This window comes from Rhipicephalus microplus, chromosome X, assembly GCF_043290135.1.
Source record: "Rhipicephalus microplus isolate Deutch F79 chromosome X, USDA_Rmic, whole genome shotgun sequence".
NCBI lineage: Eukaryota > Metazoa > Arthropoda > Arachnida > Ixodida > Ixodidae > Rhipicephalus > Rhipicephalus microplus.
This window is the reverse complement of record NC_134710.1, coordinates 26000798-26021945: the sequence shown is the minus strand read 5'-3', so window position 1 is coordinate 26021945 and position 21148 is coordinate 26000798. Positions and strand designations below refer to the sequence as shown.

The window sequence follows — 21148 nt, the reverse complement described above, 5'->3', positions numbered from 1 at the left end:
CCAAGCCTCAGCAGACAGCCTGAAAACATCCAGAAGGAACATTATGAAATGCAGTGTACTTTCTTTGCTTCCCGACACAACTTAAAGTATTATATTCACCATTCGCATTTCTTGAAGTTTCTCTCTTTCTGCACTGCGATAGAGATCATTCTCTCCATTTAAGAAAGCTGCATTGGTCATTCAGCAAAATAACAATTTTAACATTGATTACCATTACAGAAAAGGCTCATCAATTCCATCCAGGTTAGTTAGAACTTGCAGTCAATTTGAACTGACGCGCTGGTCCCGGCACCACCCTGTTTATTTCTGCAGGGGCGGGGGTGGGGGGGGGGAGCTCCGCAATTCAAATCCGTTGGTATCCACAAGGGTGAATTCAACAATGCTACATACAGCCACCCATTTCTTTTTTTAGACCTGGGTCAATAAACGCCGATTTCCGGCATCCTGTTGTCCGGTTCCCTGGACGGCTATGCAGGAAGCAGTTGCACATGACTGCTAATCAGGAACATGTGCGTATTGTCCTTCCTTTCGCCGCCATGCTTCGTTAACGGCGCTTATCGACGGGACGGTCGACGCTCGCGCGTTCAGGTTAGAAAAATGGCCGGCTGTACTTTGAACTGACACGACACATTCATTACTTTCAGAACAACACAACGAAGTACTTCAGCAGCAGCACTCATCACTGGTTTAGATACAACATTCTCAGCAGCTTCACAAAGCTTTGCAGATATGTTTTGTAGCCAGAATGCAATAAGGCGGCAGTGGTATGTTCCCCACTTTCGCCAGTGTCGGCAAGGGCGAATCGCATATCCAGAATACAGCTCGATAGAACTTTCTGCTTTATCACATTACCGTGCAGTAACGGGTCTCGTTCAAGTTCCCAAGGTTCCGCATGACCGACGGTTCGAACAGCGACTCCTTTATTGCTGGTTCGAACCATGCAGGAATAAAAAAGCTTGGAACATTCGCGTCGATGGCGTCAGAACTTCCGTTGCAACCGCCTCTTTACCCTGAACTTGGCCATATCTGCTAATAAAAACATTCAGCCCATGCGAGTACCAGTGTTACTATAGCCAAAGGTATTCAATCATACGAGTTGCGAAACTGCGTTCCGAAAACTGGACACGCCATTGGCCGACATAGCGGGAGTGAGTAGATCGTCGCGTCATCTGGTAGTGATGATTAAAAACACTTCCTTGCCTCCTGAGCGCGCGCTCTCAAGAGGAAAGTGTAATACTGAGACGCCTGCAAACCAGCACATACACACATGGGGCCCTAATGCACCGTCTCTACCCAACGAGATATAGCTCTATTTGTCCGCTTTGCAACGTACCGGACACCCTGGGGCACTTGCTTCTTGCATGCCAGTGTATTGCCAGACGTAATCTGCAAGAACACACGACTGATAACGAAGCAGGACGGACGAACGAAGACCTAACCGAAACGTGGGAGGCGAAGCTCGCCCTCGAGGACCTGTAATAGCAACAACAACTCGTTGCCAGTGCCAAGAGGGCAGTAGAAGCCAGAGGGTTCCTGGACTAAGGAGCCCTCCCACCTCAGGGTGACATCGGGCATTGCTCGGAACACTGTTTCAAAATGAACATTTACTTCTCTCTCTCTCTCTCGGTGTACACAATGAGATTAAAACAGAAGCAGCCTTTTAACCTACCTGAAGGCTTTCACACAGTGCGAACCATTGTCCGTGATGACGACACATATCTTGTGCAGAAGTTCGTGCTCCACAAATACTGCGTGGAGCGCTGTGGCGATTACGTCGTAGATGTGATGACCTGAGAGCCTCTGGCACACAAGCGCTGCGGATCTTCTTTCCAAAGACTCTTCATCTATGTAGTGAACCATCACACCCAGGAAGCTTCTATGGTAATTGAAGAAGAAAAAGAGAATGGTTAATCTTAAAACTAGCGATATCAGTCTGGTCATTAGAATGGAGGAAGGGACCTCCACAAGTTTGCAACTACCGCACCAATTACGTGGACGCAAATATCCTAGCTGCATTGCGTTGCGGGCACTGTTTTGCATGTTTACAAACCATTGCCATATAATTTAGAATCCACTTTGACTAAATAGGAAGGTCAGCATAAGCGTTTAAGCTAGATCTGCTTCTTGAGCCTTGATTTACTCGGATTCATATGTCTTCTTTTTTTCTTTTTTGTTTAACACAAAACCTTGTGTCACACAAAATGCATACTATGCTTACTCGCCTGCTTAAAGCTTGTACTTACACAATTTGCTTATTTGGCTTACGAAACATATCATAAATGACTGTTTTCCCGGGCTCTACATTTTGCAAATTTCACGAAGCGACACAGCTCTGCAAATATTTCGCAAGTACATTTCGCGGCAAGCTGTGGTATGTAATGCACCCGTATCCATGGGGTGACAAAATCTCTGAACGAAGCTTACGTTGTTCTATGAGATCGAGGGAACCTCGCAAATTAGGACCTTGCGAAAAGCAAACGTGCAGCGTGCTGTTTATAGCCTACACTAAGAGCCTCACCTGTTTGAGGCTGTCCAGCAGTCAGCTGTGCAGCAGACCGTCGATGCCTTCTCTAAGGCGGCGATGAGAGACGCTTTTTGCTCCCTGTAGAAGATGTCGATCTGATTGACCAATGTCTTCCTGTTCATCACCGTTGCTGATGGATGCAGTGCGTTAATCAAGCACCGGAACTCTTCATTTCCAACGACTGAAAAGCACTGCATGTCAGTGACTACGAAGTTCACAATGAGCCTGTCTAAGCGACTTTGTGATAGATCCGTGGGTCGACTAGTTGTTGCTGCAAGACAGGACTGCAGGGTCGGCGTCGAGCTACCGCCCGCATGTCTTTTGTCTGCCGCGGTGGCACCATGCTCGACTTTTCTCTTCTTGGAGTCGAACTCCTTCAGTGCAGTCAGATGTTTTTCTGCGCACAACGAAAGTTTAGGTTCAGTACAGTAACTTCAACTTGATCGGCATAATTGATTACGTACAATGAAACACGCACAAAACTGTAATCTCGACATTTATAATGGTGAAACTTACCTCTATATGTTTCCTCAGGTTTGACGAAGACGTCTTGCTAGTAGAGTACTCTTTTCTGCAAATGCTGCACAACACCGTTATATTTGCCGCCGTCGTCTTCAACACGGAAAAATATTCGCAGTAGGAAGGCCAAGGCAACTGCTGCTCCGAGTCGACAGGCATGGCTTCCAAACAGGAGGAGTAGTGCCGTGCGTGGCTCCTCTGCGGCAACGTTTCTCTGCGGTGCATCTAGCTATTTTTATAAGGACGTACCACCTTCTCGTGGCACCAGTAGTCCGCCATCGCAGATGTGGCGCTTTCACAGAGGTCCGGACCGCTCCGATATTTCAAAGGCCGGGTGAATGCATGATTGTCATGGGTTACTCTGTCTGAACTATTAATAACAAAGTTTCCTATTGCCCAGCTGGGTTCAACAAGCTCCGTCTACAAACGCATTGAATGGGTGACTAAACTGACGTTTGCTTCCGCGCCCTTCCTCATCTTTTACTGCCCATTTACTGCCCCTTTCGCCGAAGTCTCTTGACGATTCCAGCACTGTCTGCAGGTGTGTAGGTGTGTGGACTGATCATTTGCAGGTGTGCGGTACTTCAGTTTCACGTGCCTTGGCGACGGGGCTTAAAAACTGTTGGTATGGCCAGAGTGCGATTAACTTTCCGGACAGGATCTGATACACCTTCGACATAGCGAATACACACAATGAACGTCGTATGCAGGTGTACACGTGCTGAAAATTGAAAAGCGTTTAACGTCGGCCTCTAACAAGTGTGGCTGTTGGATAATTTTTTACAAAAAGAAGAGTAACTGTAATTGTATTTTCCGTTACAGTTACTCAGAAAAAATTAGCAGTGTTACAGTTAAAAGTTCCTCTAAATACAAAGTAACTAGTTACAGTTACAAGTTACTGAAAAGTAACTAGTTACCGGTAACGCATTACTAGTAACTAGTTAGTGCCCAAGACTTCATATAATCACGAAAGCGCGATGACAAGAGAGTGGGAACATTGAGCATTCGTATATACTTGCAACTAGCACTGCAAGTGCTCTTTTTTTTTTTTCAGGTGCGATGCTCGTGGAGTCTTTCCAATGGCACCGGCGTTGGCTGCTCCGGCAACGTTGTCTGCTGCCGTTGACCGACTTACACGTACTCCAGATCTGTTCTGGAATCTTGAAATGCGTTGTGTACTAATTGATGTATTTATCGTGCTGACATTTTAAGACCGAATAAAGTGGAATTGGTATTGCCTAAAGCATGTCGGCTGCATCGTGTGTTTTGCCGGAGACACTCGGCAGCTGACCAGACCCCTTGAAGTTTGACACTTTCACGCGCTCATACACCAGGATGAAGTATGCCTAGAAAATGCTCGGTACCCGGTTGCTCGTCAAGCGGCAAAAGCACCCTACCCAGTGACGACACTAACACAAGGTCAGTGCATTTCTTCGAGGTGCCTAAGACGCCGGAGCTGCGAGTGAAATGGGAACAGGCACTTTTAGGAACGGGCGAAGCATTCCGAGGCCACAGTCTCATTTGCGAAAAACACTTCTCGTCCGAGGACATCTTGAAAAGCTGGATTCCCAATATTGAGGGGGAAATGGTGGAGATACGGAGAGATCGATGGGACTTCAAGGAAAATGCCGTTCTCATAAATTGGCACGAGGCAGAATTGCCCATTGGCTCTAGCACAGACGCTGCAGAGGGTGTCCAAGAATTGAATGGCTGGTTCCCAATCACAGAGCTGCAGAAGTTATTAGGCAGTGAGCAGCTCTGTGGATGGACCACCCAAAACATTAATGATAATACATTTGCAGTCTACAAGACTTCTGTTATTAATGCAGTTCTTCTTATCGACAAGGCAATAATTGTGGAAAGAGTTAGACGCATCACAATAAATGCAGCTGGAAAGGTAGCGGCACCAAAGATCTTTCACTGCACTACAAACACAAAATATGTGAGCAGTTTGGTGGCCCTTGTGGAGAGGCTTGAAAAATTTAAGTTCTGTGAAGGTTACAAAAACAGCACAACAAACAAAGCACAGGTGCAAAGTAACAAATGTGCTATACTCGTATACAGTGCAGTATGCACCATGTGCACAAGAGAGAGAAACAGGGCTGTGGCAGTGCCCCGCCACGGTGGTCTAGTGGCTAACGTACTCGTCTGCTGACCCGCAGGTCGCGGGATCAAACCCGGCTGTGGCGGCTGCATTTCCAATAGAGGCGGAAATGTTGTAGGTCCGTGTACTCAGATTTGGGTGCACGTTAAAGAACCCCAGGTGGTCTAAATTTTCGGAGCCCTCCACTACGGTGTCTCTCGTAATCATATGGTGGTTTTGGGACGTTAAACCCCACAAATCGATCAGGGCTGTGGCAACGAAATTCAAAACCCCCCACAAGAGCAGGCTGAAGAAAGCAAATGTTGCCCTCAGAAAAAAACTGGCCCGCAGTTCTGCAGCAAAAAGAAATATGCAGCACGAGAGGCACACACTAAAAAAAGAAAACAGGCAATTGACGAGAAAGCTAAATGTAGAAAGTGAGGAGGACCTGCCACATGCCCAATGTATAGCATTACGAACAGCAGTACAATTAGGGCACTGCGCCGTGCTCCCGACCGGGTTGCAGAAATTAGGTGCCTTTTCTCATCTTCTAACCACTACCACCACCACAATTACTCGAAAGAAAATCCAACAAAGGGATGTGCTACCAAAAGGAATGGCTCAAAAGTTGCCTTCTGAGAATTTCAAGCCCAAAAGCCCATCGTCTGATCAACAATATGAAATTGCTTCCCCTACCATCAATGAACAGGCTGCGTCGAATTCTGAAAGGCATGCCATGCCAATTTGACTTTAACAAGACAGCTCTTGAGAAGATTGCTAGCCAGATGAAAAACAAAGAAGGATTCAACTGCTATGGAACATTAATATTGGATGAAATTGAAGTGCGACAAACAGTTGAATTTGATCAGAGCAATTTGACATTTGAAGGTATTGTCGACTACGGCAAAGACACTACTGAAAAAGACCTTGCAGTCCATGCCTTTGTGCTCATGTAGATTCCTTTATTCAGTAACTGGGTACAGCCAATCGCCAGTTTCGCCAGCAAAGGAGCTGCACCAGGTGATGTCCATGCCAGACATGTGCTCCAGGATGTCGTTGAACTTTTCATCCAAACGTGGTGGTGATTGCAGTAGTCAGTGATGGTGCCGGGAGCAACAAGGACATGTGGGCGCATACCGGGATATCTGGAAGATGGAAAGCTGCGGTTAACAAAGTGAAGCATCCCTGCCTTCCTGGGAAGCATCTGCACTTCTTGTGTGATGCGCCACACATGACTAAGTGCACATGCAACCATCTCCACAAGCACAACGTTGCACAGATAAGCTATAAAAAGGAAAACTTATACATGCTCTGCAATTCATTTGCACGTGTTTTTCTAAGCTGGAAAATGCAAACTCGCCTACCATCACTACCGCCTGCTCCACGGAGTAGAAGAGAATCAGCAGCTTCGTGTGGTGCCGAAATTGACGCAAGCCCACATTGACCCAGACTGCATGCGCAAGATGAATGTACGCCTTGCTGCACAGGTGAGAAGGCACAATTGAAATGACACAGAAAGGAATGGTACTAAAAACATTTCTAATATTAGTTAACACTACTTTTGTTGAATTTGCTGCCGTGTGGAAACAGCATAGTGCAATAGTGCTAACGTGTCTCACTGTTGTACCCTTAATTGCAGCTTCTCAGCCGTGGAACAGCAATAGGGTTGGAGTTTTACAGGAACCAAGGGGTCCCCAGACCAGAGAACAGCAAAGACACTGCAGTTTTCACTAAAGAGGTGAACGACTTGTTTGACGCTCTCAATGCAAAGCTGCCAAAGGAAGTAATCAGGCCTGAGTTATCAATACAAATGGTGAAGTATGCATGAAGTCCTAGCATAGAATGTGTGTCTACTTAATAAGGCAATGCACCAGTGTTTTTTAATATGACACTTTGCGTTGTGAAAAATTACAATGTTTGATTTTGTCAAATATGCGATAAATATAAGCAATATTTGTTTCTTTCGTTCTCTTACTTCCTTTCTCTCGCTTTTCTTTATTTCTTACTCTCTTTATTTCTTTCTTTATCTTTCTTTCTCTCTTTCTACGTTCCTTGTTCTTTGATCCTTTCCCCTTTATTTTCTTTCTTTTCCCTTCTTCCTTTATCTCCATTTTCTCTTCTTTCTCTTCCCTCCTCCTTCTTTCTTGTCCCCTTCCCAATCCCTCGAAGTAGGGTAGCCAACCAGATGTCTTTCTGGTTAACCTCTCTGCCTTCTACCTTTGCTTCCTTCCTTCTTCTCTGTCTTTCCACTTTTAGCATTGTGCGAAAATCTCTCTTAACTGCTTCTGATTATTCTCCCCATTAAAATACGCGCCATCTAACGTGCAAGTTTCTGCGGCGGTTGGATCTTTGATGGAGGCGAAAATGTTGTAGGCCCGTGTGCTCAGATTTGGGTGCTCGTTAAAGAACACCAGGTGGCCGAAATTTCCGGATCCCCCAACTTTGGCGTCTCTCATAATCATATCATGGTTTTGGGACGCCAAAGCCCACATATCAATTAAGGTGCAAGTTTGGCGAAATAACCCTCTTGGGTTGCGCGTACGTGAGCCGGCACGTTAACCGTTGGTGGGAGATCCCTGATAATGCCTGTGTCCGGCAATTTTTTCTTTGCTTGAATTACTTTGTGCGATAGCATCACTGCCACTGACCGACGAGTTGCTGTCTGAACATTTTAACGGCGCGCATTGATGGCAAGAAGGAACTCTGAGTCGGCGAAAGCTGGTGCTTCGTCGTCCCTACTATATAAAGCAGCAAGTGCGATACCATCAGAGAATCACGTACAGACGTAAGCACACTTACCTAGAGCAGGGGAGCGCGTGGCTGTGGACGCTGTCGTCCGCAGCTGAAACTTCACGTTAGCTACAAGCTTCCGCTCATTCATGAATTATGTGCATGTGTTATAACTATGTTAGGTAATATTACAGCATCGGCATTTGCAGAATTTGCAACACGCGGAGGTTATTTCGATTTACGGATGACACTGGCTACTTCCGCGAATTCAGACGACGATGGAAAGCGATGCCACGCGAACATATCACACCTGCACTCATCCCGTGGCGTACTGTAGGGCAGACACAATTTCACCCAAATCGTTCCTCTTTGGCTGACTGTTCGTGCACTCGTACACGACAGAGTGATTACCAGGTAATCTATTCTTCTAATACATAGATTGACCTGACACGAGAGTATCTTGTTATCGGAGAGAGGCACCTATAACACATACTACATCCAAGCGTACCATGTGTGCAGGTATGGCATACGATGCCCAAGGCACCATGGCAACAGCGAGAACATACCGTCAACCACTGCAGTCATGGAGGAAATTAAAAGTAATAAAGAAGCAGTAAGTCACGCAGCCAGCCCTGGCAAGCCAACCCGTTTCGAAGCCAGCCGTGTCGGCCCAACACGGGATGTTTTGCTGTGAGATAACGCAAGTAACGAGACTTGTCGTAACTTCGGAAGGCAGGCTCAAGTTAGCGCAGCGCCATTCGCCGGCCTAGCGAAGACAGGGCAAAGCTCCAATTGCTATGAAAGGCCGCTCTTGCTTGGTTTTCCATTGCGAGCAGGGAAAACGTACTCTTTGGGGCTTTTATTTCCCATTTTGCACGCATCGACGTCGCTCCTTCATCATGCAGGAAAACAGGCAAGCACTCCTGCTGTATTGTGAGCTGCTACAAAAGTTCAACAACGCCGAAGAGCTTGAAACTGCCCGTGAAGTTCTACCATTTCCAATGGTGCGAGAAGCAGGGGCGTCAAGAGTGGATTGTGGCAGTTCGTCGATACTTCCGCGGTCTTGTTCAAGACATTTTTGTCGTGCTCACTATTACCAAATATTAACCGAAGAAGAATGGCAGACAGGGCATTTAGGGAAACGTGATGACCGAGCTCATACGGAAAGGAAGTGCGTTTGTAAGCTGAAGCTGCAGCAAAAAGAAAACTGCTCTACATTTCGAGATTGGGCACTGGTTTTTCGAGACAAACATATCAAATGGAAAAGCGGCGGAGCTTGGCCTCTTAATGATAATATGGTTTTGTCATGTAAAATATTAGATTATTGCATGAGCCTTTACCGCGGGTGATGTACATCGGCAGCTATAAAAACGAGTTCAAGAAAGAACCAAGGCAGCTGTAACATTATCGATTGTGTCCCAAAATTAGACGTGGTTATCAGGGTTAATGCTTGGTGTAAGCAAAAACATGCTCAATCCTAGTGGAAATTGTGTAATATGACAATAACCAAGCGAGCTGTCAAAACAATCAAAGCCACATTAGAATTAATTGCTGCGTGATCAGGATGGATATTATCCGAAATGAAACATGCACTGCAGGAAGCATGAACATCCACAGTCAAAGTGGACATGAAATTTCTTTTTTTGTGTGCGCATCTATGTGCTTTCAAAGAAGATGTAAGAAATTCAAAGTGGCATTGAACTTACGATACGATGTTTCATCATTCAATGAAAACCTCGGCATAAGTGAAACTCTTATGAAACCTAACACTGTGCCTTGCAATATGGTACCTGCGACTCAACACGGGAGACGGAAGTTTAGGCTATTCACACTGACCTCCTCATAAATTTAGAGCCGCACGACCAACTCGGCATCGAAGCAATCGAAATACGAACGCTATATACATATGCACGCGAACGCCTGGGGGTGATTTTCCGACAACTCCGACAAGACACGACTGCCGCAGCAAATTTGCGTTTTACCGGTAAAATAAATATAGAATTCGCCCCGTCACCTCACTTTTAATAGAGGTTTTTAGTTTGACGTTTTTACGCTCGGCTTAGCAGGTAAGCGGAGCGGGAGCGCGAGTGCGCATGCGCCCTCTGCTAAGGCTTTAAGCGGGTTACCGGAGCAGGGAATACGGTCCGCTTACGACGCCGGAGGCGGCCCCGCTCGGCCTACTGGCTATGGCGCCCCCCGGCAAAATGGGCGATCGGTCCCACACCACGACCGTCACCGTGGCGAACACCTACACCGGATACGACCCCCACAGCATGATGTGGACTACCATCTCTCCCTCGGACAGCAGGCCGGAGCTGCCCAGAACATTTAAGGTGGCGGTCCCACTCCAGTGGCAAGAGCTCGACATTTTAGTCGTTGTTTACTGGCTCACTGTGCTTGCTCTGCTCAATGGAAGAATATGAGTTTTATTGCATTAGAAAGTTTACGTTCTCCGCTTTCTAATGACAACTAGTATTTTCGCCTAGTCTGGAGTGTTATTTCATGGCAATTAAAACAGTGTGAGCAAAAAACAGCGTTTTTGCTGTACAAGCCTCCGTTGTACTGCCAGTGCAGCAAAACTGTCCAACATAACGAAATGAAATTTGTTGAGCCTTTTAACGAAGCGTTATGCAAGGTTTCTATGAAGAGATATTGCCAGTAAAGCAATTAGAAATTGATGCACGCTCTAATAAAAATGGGCAAAAGAATGAAAGTTTATGAGTAAATAACTTTTTTTCTATTTTGTGCAGAACAACAATATTGAATGGGTTTTCAGGCTACAATGTACATTATGTGTACGCGAAGTTGTTTTGTGTTCTGATGAACAGTTCTTGAATTATTACTCCTTCAATACGGCAATTTATGGCGCTACTTGGTCAGGCATTACCGACGAAGGGACAAAACTATCCAAGCTGAAACTCTGAAATCTTCAATAATAAATCAGCAAGCCTTTCCCTAGGTTTCTATGAAGAGAAAATTGTCGTAAGTTAATTAGAAAATTTGTAGGACAGCAGTGAATTTAGCTCATTTTTCTGCTTGCCAGGTTCGTGCAAGTTTCCTTTTTTTGTCTTTTGTAGGCTAATTCACAACAAGTATTGCACATTAGCAGGACCATGTAGTGTCTTGTAATCACCAGTACTCACTAACTTTACGAAGCAGTGCTTGAAACAAAAGATTTTTCAAAAATAATAAAGCTCGCCAACACTTTTTGACGGTAGCGCCATCTGTCAAAAAAAAAACATCACGTTGTTTCACGTCAGTTCCGACGTTCGTCAAAAGTGGCGCTTCTAAACATAACTAAGCCGCCAAAACACGGATGGACTTCTTTAGACTTCAGTGGCTAAATCCTGCTGAAAAAGAAAGAAAGAGAAGGAGAGAGAGAAATGAAGAAAAGAATAAAGCGTGTTGCACTGTACATCAGGAATGCATAGCCAGCAGGTTAGGCTATTGTGCCAAAGATTCCAGGAATTGCTTGGTTGCTCGCCTTTGTACTCAGGTGACTGTAGAAGCGTTTTTGAAGGACACAAAGAACTGGACCTTGCCTCCCCATATTTTTGAAGCCCCTAGGACATTATCTGAAGCGCGCATTCCCATCGCAGGGAGGTGACGAGTGTCTGGCAGTGTATGTGTGTTTGAATATTTCACGTGAAATTTTGGTGATCTGTGACGTCATAAGGTGACGTCAACCAACGATTTTTTTTTTGTAGCACTCACGTAGATGGCGACGGGCACTTTTCGCGCTAGATGAGGCCTCTAAACTTTCCCAACCATGTGTACTGTGCTGTTTATTTTGTAGGGGAGCGCGAATATTAACTTTCCACATTGAATCGAATACTGCCAAAGGCAAATCAACTTAATTAAATACCTCCTTTTTCGATTAGAAATCTAATCGAATATGGTATTATTAGAGTTCTTGTTCAAGGTTCGCTCTAAATTCATTTCCATAAAAGTTATTTCCGAAGCACACCAGGAAAGTGCTGCTGTTTGCGTGATAGTTGTATGAGTGGAGTATACTTGGGGAAGCAACCAAACAAATAGACATGGTCACATGGCCGATTGAGAGATAGCTCTAAAGTGTTGAAATAAACCCATACAGTAAAGAATTTATATATACGCATATACGTATCTTCATTATTTCACCGAGTGACAATCACTTATTTACAAAGTATACAGTCACATGTAAGCAGTGTTCTTTGAGTTGCATTGCTTGCTTCACGTGTTCGCTTGTGAATAAAACAATTTAGTTGCTTAGGCGGTGGTTGCAAATGAAGCACGGCTTTCTGTTTTACGTGGGACGCACTTGTGCTAAGCGATACACAATAAAGGGGTGCATTATGCAAGCATCGATATATGACTACTACGAATACTAATGTGAAAAAACGGAACTGCGACTGTTGTGAATTTATCTGAACTAGATGATAAAAACTGTATCTTTCTCAAGTATACAAGCACATGGACGAAAGGATGGGAAATTCCGCTCGATGCTGAAGTCTATTCGGCACCTGCAGCCTTCTCCAGTCTGTGAGAAAGGGATAAGCTGAAAAAGCTACCGGGATTCCTGGGAGTGTAGGATTCTAGAGAAGGATCGAATTCGCGAACAAAACCCGTTCTTGAGAGTGGGAACAGTGACGGCGGGGGTGTCACTATTCTCACCTCTTTCAAACTGGAGACACAAATCCATTTACAAATCAGACGAAACGAATTGTCTCCCTCTCCATCCATATATCTATTAGTGTTTGTGCTCCAATCGGGACTTCCGAGACGCTACGCCATGCTCCCTCAAGGGCTGCATAAATAAGCGTCTGTTCTCCACACTCATCACCACCACTTCGACGTCGACTCAGCCAGTCTGGTTGAGTGGTAGCTCGCTTGTGAGTTTTGCGGCTTTCAACGCTGTGTTTCACTTGTCTTTGACGTGCGTCCTGCGAGATACTGAAGCATTGCGTGATTTGGCGCCTTCGAGCCCTGCAGTCAAACTGCGCTTCCATATCATGGGGAAGCTGAGAAAGGTCCTTTCGCGAAAGCCAACGGTACTATCGGCGAAACGCAGAAAACATCTCAACACCTTGCGAACGAAAAGGTAAGCCTTGCATTCTTTCGTACCTTTCTCGCAGTGGTATGTCATATACTGCTCATATGCATGGCACGGGCACAGTGAGCCTTTTTTTTTTTTTTTTGCTCTCACTTCACTTCGACAGATAAGTTTACAAAAGTTTTATTCCTGTACGATAATGGAAACAAGCACGATGACGCGCTTACGCAACAATGAAAATGCTGATCTTATTTTCTATCCTGAGTATCGAATGGTTTGTTATTTCATTTTTACAGAGCGAGAACTGCAAATGAGGGTACCATTCCTCGTACGGAAGTGACTGCTGACGTCTGTGATGAGGTTGCTGCAGACTACTGGGACGGCCTAGGGGTGGACGAGCACTTGCCAAATCTCTGCTTTTCAAATGCTTCGAATGAAACTTCGTCGCAATGCATGAACATCTCTGGAAGAAGAGTTGTCTCAGTTGTTCATTTTATAAAGGCCATACAAGAACTCGGCAACCATCGCTGCGCCAGTCCACATGGTGGGTTCTTTGAACTGCAGACAGAGCGTAGAGTAGGCTTCTGGTCAGAATATACATTCAAGTGCAATGGATGCGCCGAAAACAGGAAGGTCACCACTGATCCTGTAGCGGAGCCAACACCCCTAACAGAAAAGACGGCACTAGGCGTCAATGATGCTGCAGTGTGGGGTTTTATGAGCATAGGTTCTGGACACTCGCACCTAGAAGAGGCAATGTCCGTCATGGAAATTCCTGCAATGAGCAAGGGATCGTTCCTGCGGCGAGAGGAAAGCATTGGCAAGGTAAGAGACACATTTTGCTATAATGTATATACATCAAGACATCGATGAATCACCCAGTATCCCAGTATTTTAATTCACAAGGTGCCTTAGAAGCGCAACCTTTCCTCTATACTTTTGAGTGAACCACTTGCTGAATTCTGTAAGGTGGCTACAATGCTGTTCAGGAGAATACCTGCGTAGACCCATTCAAATATCCACGCAGAAAACGGTGAAAAGCGGTGTGAGGAGGATAGTCTCGCATAGATACAGTACTTGTGCAGCGGTAAAAACTTAGAAAGACGCCGACAAGATGAAGAAATATTTAGGTGCGTCACCGCAAATATATCTTCATTCATATTAGTCGGCGCCTTTGAAAGCTTTCAGGGATAGTTTGTCTCGATCAAACGAATCGTGGGTAAGCTTCCGTTTCATGCCCTCGGTTAGGGAGTCGATGTCATTTTGCGCTTCAATACTATTCGCGGCTGCTAGGGCACCACTTACGAACGAGTAATTTTCATTGAAATGACAACACTGTAGCAATTTTTTAGTACCCTGCAAAATGTGGTGCTTAGAGGCGAATGTAGCCGCCAAAGGTAACTTGAGACATAGCTGAAAGCTCTGCCGTCTTTTTTTCTTGTTTTTCAGTTGTGGAAGGTAGCCCTCCTGAAGGAAATGACTGAGGCTGGCGAACAAGAGAAAAGGCTCGCAGAGGCTGCAGGACACTTCTGCGAGGATGGCAGTACCCCATGGATCACCGTAGTTGTGGATGGCGGTTGGTCCCACAGGAGTCATGGCCACAGGTACTCTGCCAACTCAGGTCTGGCTGTCATCGTAGGAAAGCGCACGCAAAAGCTGCTTTACTTGGGCGTGAGAAACAAGCTGTGCAGCACTTGCGAATATTATTCCAAGAAAGGCCAGACGAAAGAGCACACATGCTACAGAAACTGGAATCAAAGCTCTGGCGCCATGGAGGCCGATATTCTTGTGGAAGGGTTCCAAAGAAGCACTGAAATGCATGGTGTGCAGTATCGCACTTTCATTGGCGACGGAGACTCGTCAGTATACTACCAGCTTCAGACTAAAGTAGAATATGGCCGTTTCATAAAGAAAAACGTGTGCGCCAATCATGTGGTCAAGTGCTATACTTCTCGACTTTATAGCATCGCTAAGGAAAGCAAGGGCACTCGCTCGTTGCTGTCGGCTCCTAGAATCAAGCGAATTAAGAATGGAGCTCGGAAGGCTGTGAGCCACTACGCCAAAATTCTGCGCGATTGCAATGGCAGCACAGAAGACCTGGAAAAAGAAAAATCACGACTTATTCAAGAGCTAGCTTCAGACCTCAGGAATGGGCCGCTACATGTTTTTGGAAGTCACGATGGCTGCAAAAGCTACTTTTGCAATGGAAGCAAGGCAGATAACGTGTATCAAGCAGTTCCTAAAATACAACAAGTGAAGCTGATGTCTGCAGCCAACATGATTGCGGACAAAGCAGACCGTCTCATCACAGATGACACGAGCAATCTTGCTGAAGCCATTATGTCCCTTGTGGCTAAATTTTCTGGAGGAAAGCAGATAAATCGTTGCCAGAAGGGCTCCTATGAGCATCGCTGTCAAGGTGCGGGGCTTCATTTTCAACTGGGACCTGAATGGCACGTGAAAGCAAGCAAGGCTGTCACTTGCACAAGCCCAGCTGCAACCCTAAAGAAATACACGCAGAGGAGATTCCAAATGAAAAGGCAGACGATGTCACGCAAAAGGCGGCTATTTGAGGAGAGCGGCCACCGTGAGCGCAGATACGGCAATCACGCAGCCAGCAATTCGGCACCCCATTATGGACCAAGTTGTCAAAAGCCAGACATGTCGGCTGCCGTATTGTCTGCGAACACAGAAAGGCAGCTGCAGGACCTACAGGTGGATGACAGCAAGCGAGCAAGCATCGAAGAAGAGACGCGTGGGCAAGCCAGCAGTCCCGAATGGCACGAGCAAAGAAGGCTCCGTCTCACCGCCTCCAATTTTTATGCTGTCTGCACAAGGAAAGACAGCACTCCTTGTGATGCGCTGGTGAAGCGGCTCCTTCAACCCAAAGGCTTCACAACCGCCGCAACAGAGCACGGGAAGCAACACGAAAGTGTTGCACTCCAACTGTATGCAACAGAAAAAGAAACGGTTGTTCAGCCATGTGGGCTTTTTATTGACCTGAAACACGGGCTTTTGGCAGCTACCCCGGATGGGCTGGTTGGAACAGACCGAATTGTGGAAGTCAAATGCCCGTTGAAGTACAAGGAACATGAACCACTGGAAGCAGCAAGAAACTTCTCGGAGAAAAAACAAAGAGATGGCGCTCCGGTTCTCTCTAGGTCGCACAGCTATTTTTATCAAGTGCAGGGCCAGCTGCACATCACCGGGCGGATTATCTGTGACTTTGTAGTGTACACCACAAAAGGTATACACGTGCAGGAAATACGCAGGGATGATGCTTTCTGGAGAGCGAAAATGGAACCATTTCTTTTGCGCTTCTACAAGGACTGCATCCTTCCAGAGATTGTAGACTCCAGACTTGCTCGGTCCATGGACGTGCGCCGTCCGGAGTGGAACAGACTTGCCATTGAGGCTAAGGAGAAAACGAAGAATGGAGAAGCACCGAAGGCCAAAAGAGCCTAGTACAAGAAGGACTAAATATGCCTGTAAGTAACTGAGCTTGCAACGGTATAAAGCGGAATATAAGCGGCGATCTTCCCTTCGCGCCTTATCAAAATATGAGTGGTAACTATCTTTCCGTGTCGCTGCGTTTCCTTGTGTCAGCTATTCCGAGTGTGATTTGTTTGGGATCAACTTGCTGTGATAGCATTGAAACAAATTCACTTTCTAGACCAGCCTAACTCGTCGCTGTTCATAGCACGGAGCAATTTGTATTGATGCCCGAGAAACACCGTTCCTAAAGACATTTTTTTAACGTTTTATCTGAGCTCCTGAAAAAGTAGCTCTCTCTGCGCCTGTCATGTTGTAATTTATTTGAAGCATATTGTGAGAAATGTCGCGGAACTGATGGTACAACCACTGCACTATATTTATGCAGTGATTCTAACAACATCGAAATATAAGCCCATTCTAGAAAAAAGCATTATTTCAGCAGTTCGTATCATGTTTGTGTGTTTACAGGGAATAGGAGCAGCGGACGCCAACGCAAGACACTCGTGCCCGGTGTTACAACCGTGCATGGCAGTGTGCCGTTTCCTAAGATGGCGAAAAAGGATGCGGCGATATCCACCACCTCTAGCAGAAGCAAGAAAGCCAGAAAAAAAAAACGGTCCTTGTCAGGACCAACCTTCTCGATGCTTCGGTGGAGATTTCGCACTGAATGCGTTCTTCGTTCAACTCCGCCGTCTCTCTCTGTGTTCTGTTTTATTTATCTCTTACTTTACGTTGCTGCTATCTAGACAGCTGAAAATAATGCACATTGCCCAATGTTGCCCGACTTTGCCATTAGCAGCCAACCTGCGGGATGAAATTATAATTTTAGTACAAGAACAATCGCTTCCGTGTGCCTTATTGGACAGCCTCCTGGAAAAGCTGAGCTAGTTTTCGGGTGTCGACTCTTGGTCTATACAGATAGGTTGGGTTTCGCTGAGAAAGAGCCCTTACGCATTTTATTATTCAATACTCCCAAAAGGACGCAATTCGCATCTGTGTTACGACTTGCGCTCTTCGGTGCGGTGCTAGGAGGACTCGTTTTATAGATGAAAAAATTGTCTCTCATATGTTTCGCTAAAGCTGAGCAGCGCATTCGTGTATACGCCTTGTGCACCGCCTATAGAGGCGCCACTGATAGCCACCTGCGCCCCATACATCTGTTTTGGGATGCATGAGGCTCATAGTGTTCTCGCTAGCAAAAAGGCAAAGCCCTTCTGTCGTTCATGCATACAAAATCACCATTTTTGGCTCACTGCAAGGCACGGAAAAGGGGCTTTGTGTAATGATAGCCAGGAAGTAGTGGAAAGGAGCTTCCTGGGTAGCTTCTGAATGTAGCGACATAAGTATCAAGCGGACCATGCGCGACACCCACACTACATTCACCGTCGAACCAAAGCTGCTGACAGTGGAGAAATCTATAATTACTATGCACGTGCACAAGGTCGGCGTTGTTCCACGCGACCCAACACTGCCGGTATTCAGGGCCACTGAAGAACTTCCTGGAGAACTACTCTTTTTCTACTCTTTTTCTTTCTACTCTTTTTTAGCGAGTAAGAGAAAGAGTCGGTTCAGAAACCAAACCATTATTTCCAGCAACCCTTGCGGCAGCGCGGTTCAGCGCCGTTCTATTGTAAATAGTTATACGTTACCAGGAGAGAGAGAGGCACCTCTTTTCGGGACAGTTGCACGGGAGTACAAAGGCTCTCGGGTCCGTGCCTTTTTTTGTTGCTGTTGTTGTTATTGGGGAGCGGGGGGGGGGGGAGGGCGTCACGCACATTTGAAACGTTTCAAAGGAGATATGGGAGCAGCGGCACCCCCGAAAAGAATGGATTAGTTCCAGCAGGAACAGGCTCTTCGCCACTGCATGCTACGACGGCGGAGAGTGCATTTTCCTCCCTTTTTTCCAAACGTGACTTAGTGGCGTCTTCTGGTGGCTCAAGCAGAAACTACGCGCAAGATGGCGACGGTGGCACCGCGCTTGCTGCCGCGGTGGCGAGACGCGAGCGAGCGAGCGACGCGGCAGTGGCGGCGTCCGCCAATGCGGCCTCCCCGACCACGGCTGTCGACGAGGCAGACCGCTCCTCCTCCACACTTCCGCCGCCTGCGCCGCGCTCCGCGGGCCCGCAACAGGGGAGGAGGCGGCCCTCGTGGCAGCCTCGGCCACTGCCGAAGCCGAAGGAAACTGATTTTGTTGTTGTTCTGAAAGCACGGACACAACTCTCCCTCACTGCCGTTTTCCCCGAGAACGGAGCCGGCAGCGCGCTAATCGCCCACCTCGGAGCGAACGCGAACCGGCTGGTCACAGTCGTGATGGTGCAGGACCAAAACCTCATCCTGGCCTACACCCCACATCCGCTTATTGCGGACAAACTAATTGGTGAACTGACAGTTCCTTCATCCGTCGGACCGGTGCCCCTGTTCGGGTATCTCCGCGCGGACACCCAGGACTCCTGCTACGGAGTGGTGACAGTGCGCAGCTCTGACTCTGAAGCCGAACTTCGCCAACGCTTCTACTGGCCGGAAGGCGAAATACTGCACATCCGGCATTTGGGCACCTCCAACAAGGTGCGGCTCACTTTTGCAGGAAAGGTGAAGCCCAGGTACGTCACCTATGACGCCCTGCTGATCCCGGTGCAGCCATACAGAAAAACTGTACCAGCCTGCAACCAGTGCGGCTCAGTTGGGCATCGACCCGACGCTTGCCCTGGCCCTAAACCGGACCTCTGTGGTACCTGTGGCAACACAGTGCCACTCATAGATGGTGCTCGCGCACCTCACGAATGCACGCCGAAGTGTGCTCTATGCGCCGGACCCCACGTCACCGGGGACCGGTGCTGTAAGGAACGTTACAGGGCACCACCACCAAAACCATCCACTCTTAAGAACCAAACCGGCTCCAAGAAACGCAAACACCGGCGAACACGGAAGCCAAGCAGGCTGACCACCGGGACTTCACCGCAGGGGGCCCAGCCTCCTGCCACCAAACCTTCTCCTCCACCCCCGCATCCTGGCGCGGGGGCTCCCGGGCCCTCAAAGCGAGGCCCCACCCCGGCCGGACCTCCCGCCGCGAGGTCCACCTCGAGCCAGGGCCCACCTGCCTCCCCTACACCGCACCCGCCGTCACCCGGAATCCAGCCTGCTGCCCAAGGGGATGCCACATGGGCCGCTCACGTCCGACAAGGACCCGAGGTGAGCGACTCGGGCGGGGCAGCCTCCCCATCCGGAACCCCCCGAACCCACCCAAACCTCAAACCTCTTCCGCCCCCACACGGGAACAACTCGAAATTAAACAGCTCCGGGCCCAAGTGGCCTCGTTGACCCGTGCAATGGAGGCACTCGCAAACCGCCCGCCTCCATCTAACTCGACACGTTCCGGGCAGGCGCCGGAAGCGATGGATAGTGCCCCCTCGGAACAAAGGGACACCACGGCACTCCTCGCTCCGATTGAGGCGCGTCTAAATAGCCTGGAGGGCCAGGTGGCCTCCATAGTAACTACTATCGAGGATCGCTTGGCTGCCGCCCTCCAAACCGTATTCGCCAGAATCCCGGGCATGATAGTGGCCCAGCTGCCCCAACTCGCTTCCAGCACCCATCGTCCCACCCCAAAACTTAAGCGGGTTAATAAACCTCAGACGCCCCGGCCACTTCCCCAAAGGGCTGAGGCTGACAGGCAGCCTACCATATTGACTGCAACATCAGCAGCAAGCCCCGGACCGAGCGGTGGAGCACCTCTGGATCTCTCTGCTCTCCTGGAGGCTACCCAAAATTCTAATACCCATGATGGCGGGCAACGCCTCTAGATCACGCCGCGCCAGCGTTAATTCGGACCCCTTCACAATCCTCCAATGAAACTGCCGGGGATTTCGGGCTCGCACTAAGCGGGCTGCTCTCCGGCACCACTTAGAAACCTATCCCCAATTACCCGCGGTAGTGGCCCTACAGGAACCGGGCGAACACGCCGCCCTTAGGAACTATACCGTGTATCAAAGGGACGCGCAAACGGCACTTTGCGTGCATCGAGATTACACCGCCAGTTTGGTGGATCTCGAATGCAACCCGGCTTACTCGTATGCTATGGTGACTCTCCTCCCTCTTAGGAAGCAGGACCCATCCATACACATTCTTAACATCTACAGTTCACCCAAACTGCCCAACATCTTTAGCAAAGCTCACACGGTGGCAGGCAAAGAACCACTAGTCATAGTAGGCGATTTCAATGCCCCCAGCCCTCACTGGGGTTATCGTCGGGAGGAACGACGTGGTCGGAAATTGGCGGAACTCATTTTCACCATGGGCCTAACCATCCTGACGGACCCCACACACCCAACCCGCATTGGAAACTCTGTTACCCGAGACACATGTCCCGATCTCACACTCACCAAAAACATCAAACACGCAGATTGGCTCAATACCGAGGAAACCCTCGGTAGTGACCACTGCATTGTCATTACCACAATCCGGACACACCCCCTTACTCGTCCCCACCACCAAGCGAAACTTCCAGACTGGACCAAATTTCGCTTGGTATACTCCAATCCGACCCCCATAGCTCACCAAGGATACTACACTTGGTCCCAACATCTCGTAAACTCACTCCACAAAATCGAGCAGACGGTTCAACTTTCAGAGGCCACGCCGGCGGTGGACAACCACCTCCTGTATCTCTGGGAGGCTCGGCACAGCCTAGTGCGCCGATGGCGCCGACAGAAACACAACCGACAGCTCAAAATCCGCATAGCGGCTCTCACCCTAGAGGCCGACGAGT

General features: G+C 47.9%; 1 protein-coding gene and 1 long non-coding RNA gene across 2 annotated transcripts in view; both read right to left on the bottom strand.

The window, feature by feature from the left end:
- Window positions 1–1160: 1160 nt before the first annotated feature.
- Window positions 1161–2954, bottom strand: LOC142761712 (uncharacterized). Its single transcript, XM_075882007.1, has 2 exons — window positions 2519–2954; window positions 1161–1876 (listed from the first exon to the last, which is right to left on the bottom strand). The coding sequence occupies exons 1-2, from the start codon at window positions 2719–2721 to the stop codon at window positions 1666–1668; spliced, it is 414 nt and encodes a 137-aa protein (XP_075738122.1). The 5' UTR covers window positions 2722–2954; the 3' UTR covers window positions 1161–1665.
- A 3113-nt stretch (window positions 2955–6067) lies between these two features.
- Window positions 6068–21148, bottom strand: part of LOC142777510 (uncharacterized) — a 31272-nt gene continuing 16191 nt past the window's right edge. The window contains exons 3-4 of the long non-coding RNA XR_012888146.1: window positions 6491–6605; window positions 6068–6271 (exon numbers count right to left, since the gene is read on the bottom strand). This is a non-coding gene — a long non-coding RNA (uncharacterized LOC142777510). The remainder of the gene's footprint in view (window positions 6272–6490; window positions 6606–21148) is intronic.

Coding starts and splice junctions, on each gene's coding strand:
- LOC142761712 (XM_075882007.1), bottom strand. CDS start 2,721: ATGCAGTGCTTTTCAGTCGTTGGAAATGAAGAGTTCCGGTGCTTGATT. Junction 1,877..2,518: donor TGCTGGACAGCCTCAAACAG/GTGAGGCTCTTA, acceptor CAATTACCATAG/AAGCTTCCTGGGTGTGATGG.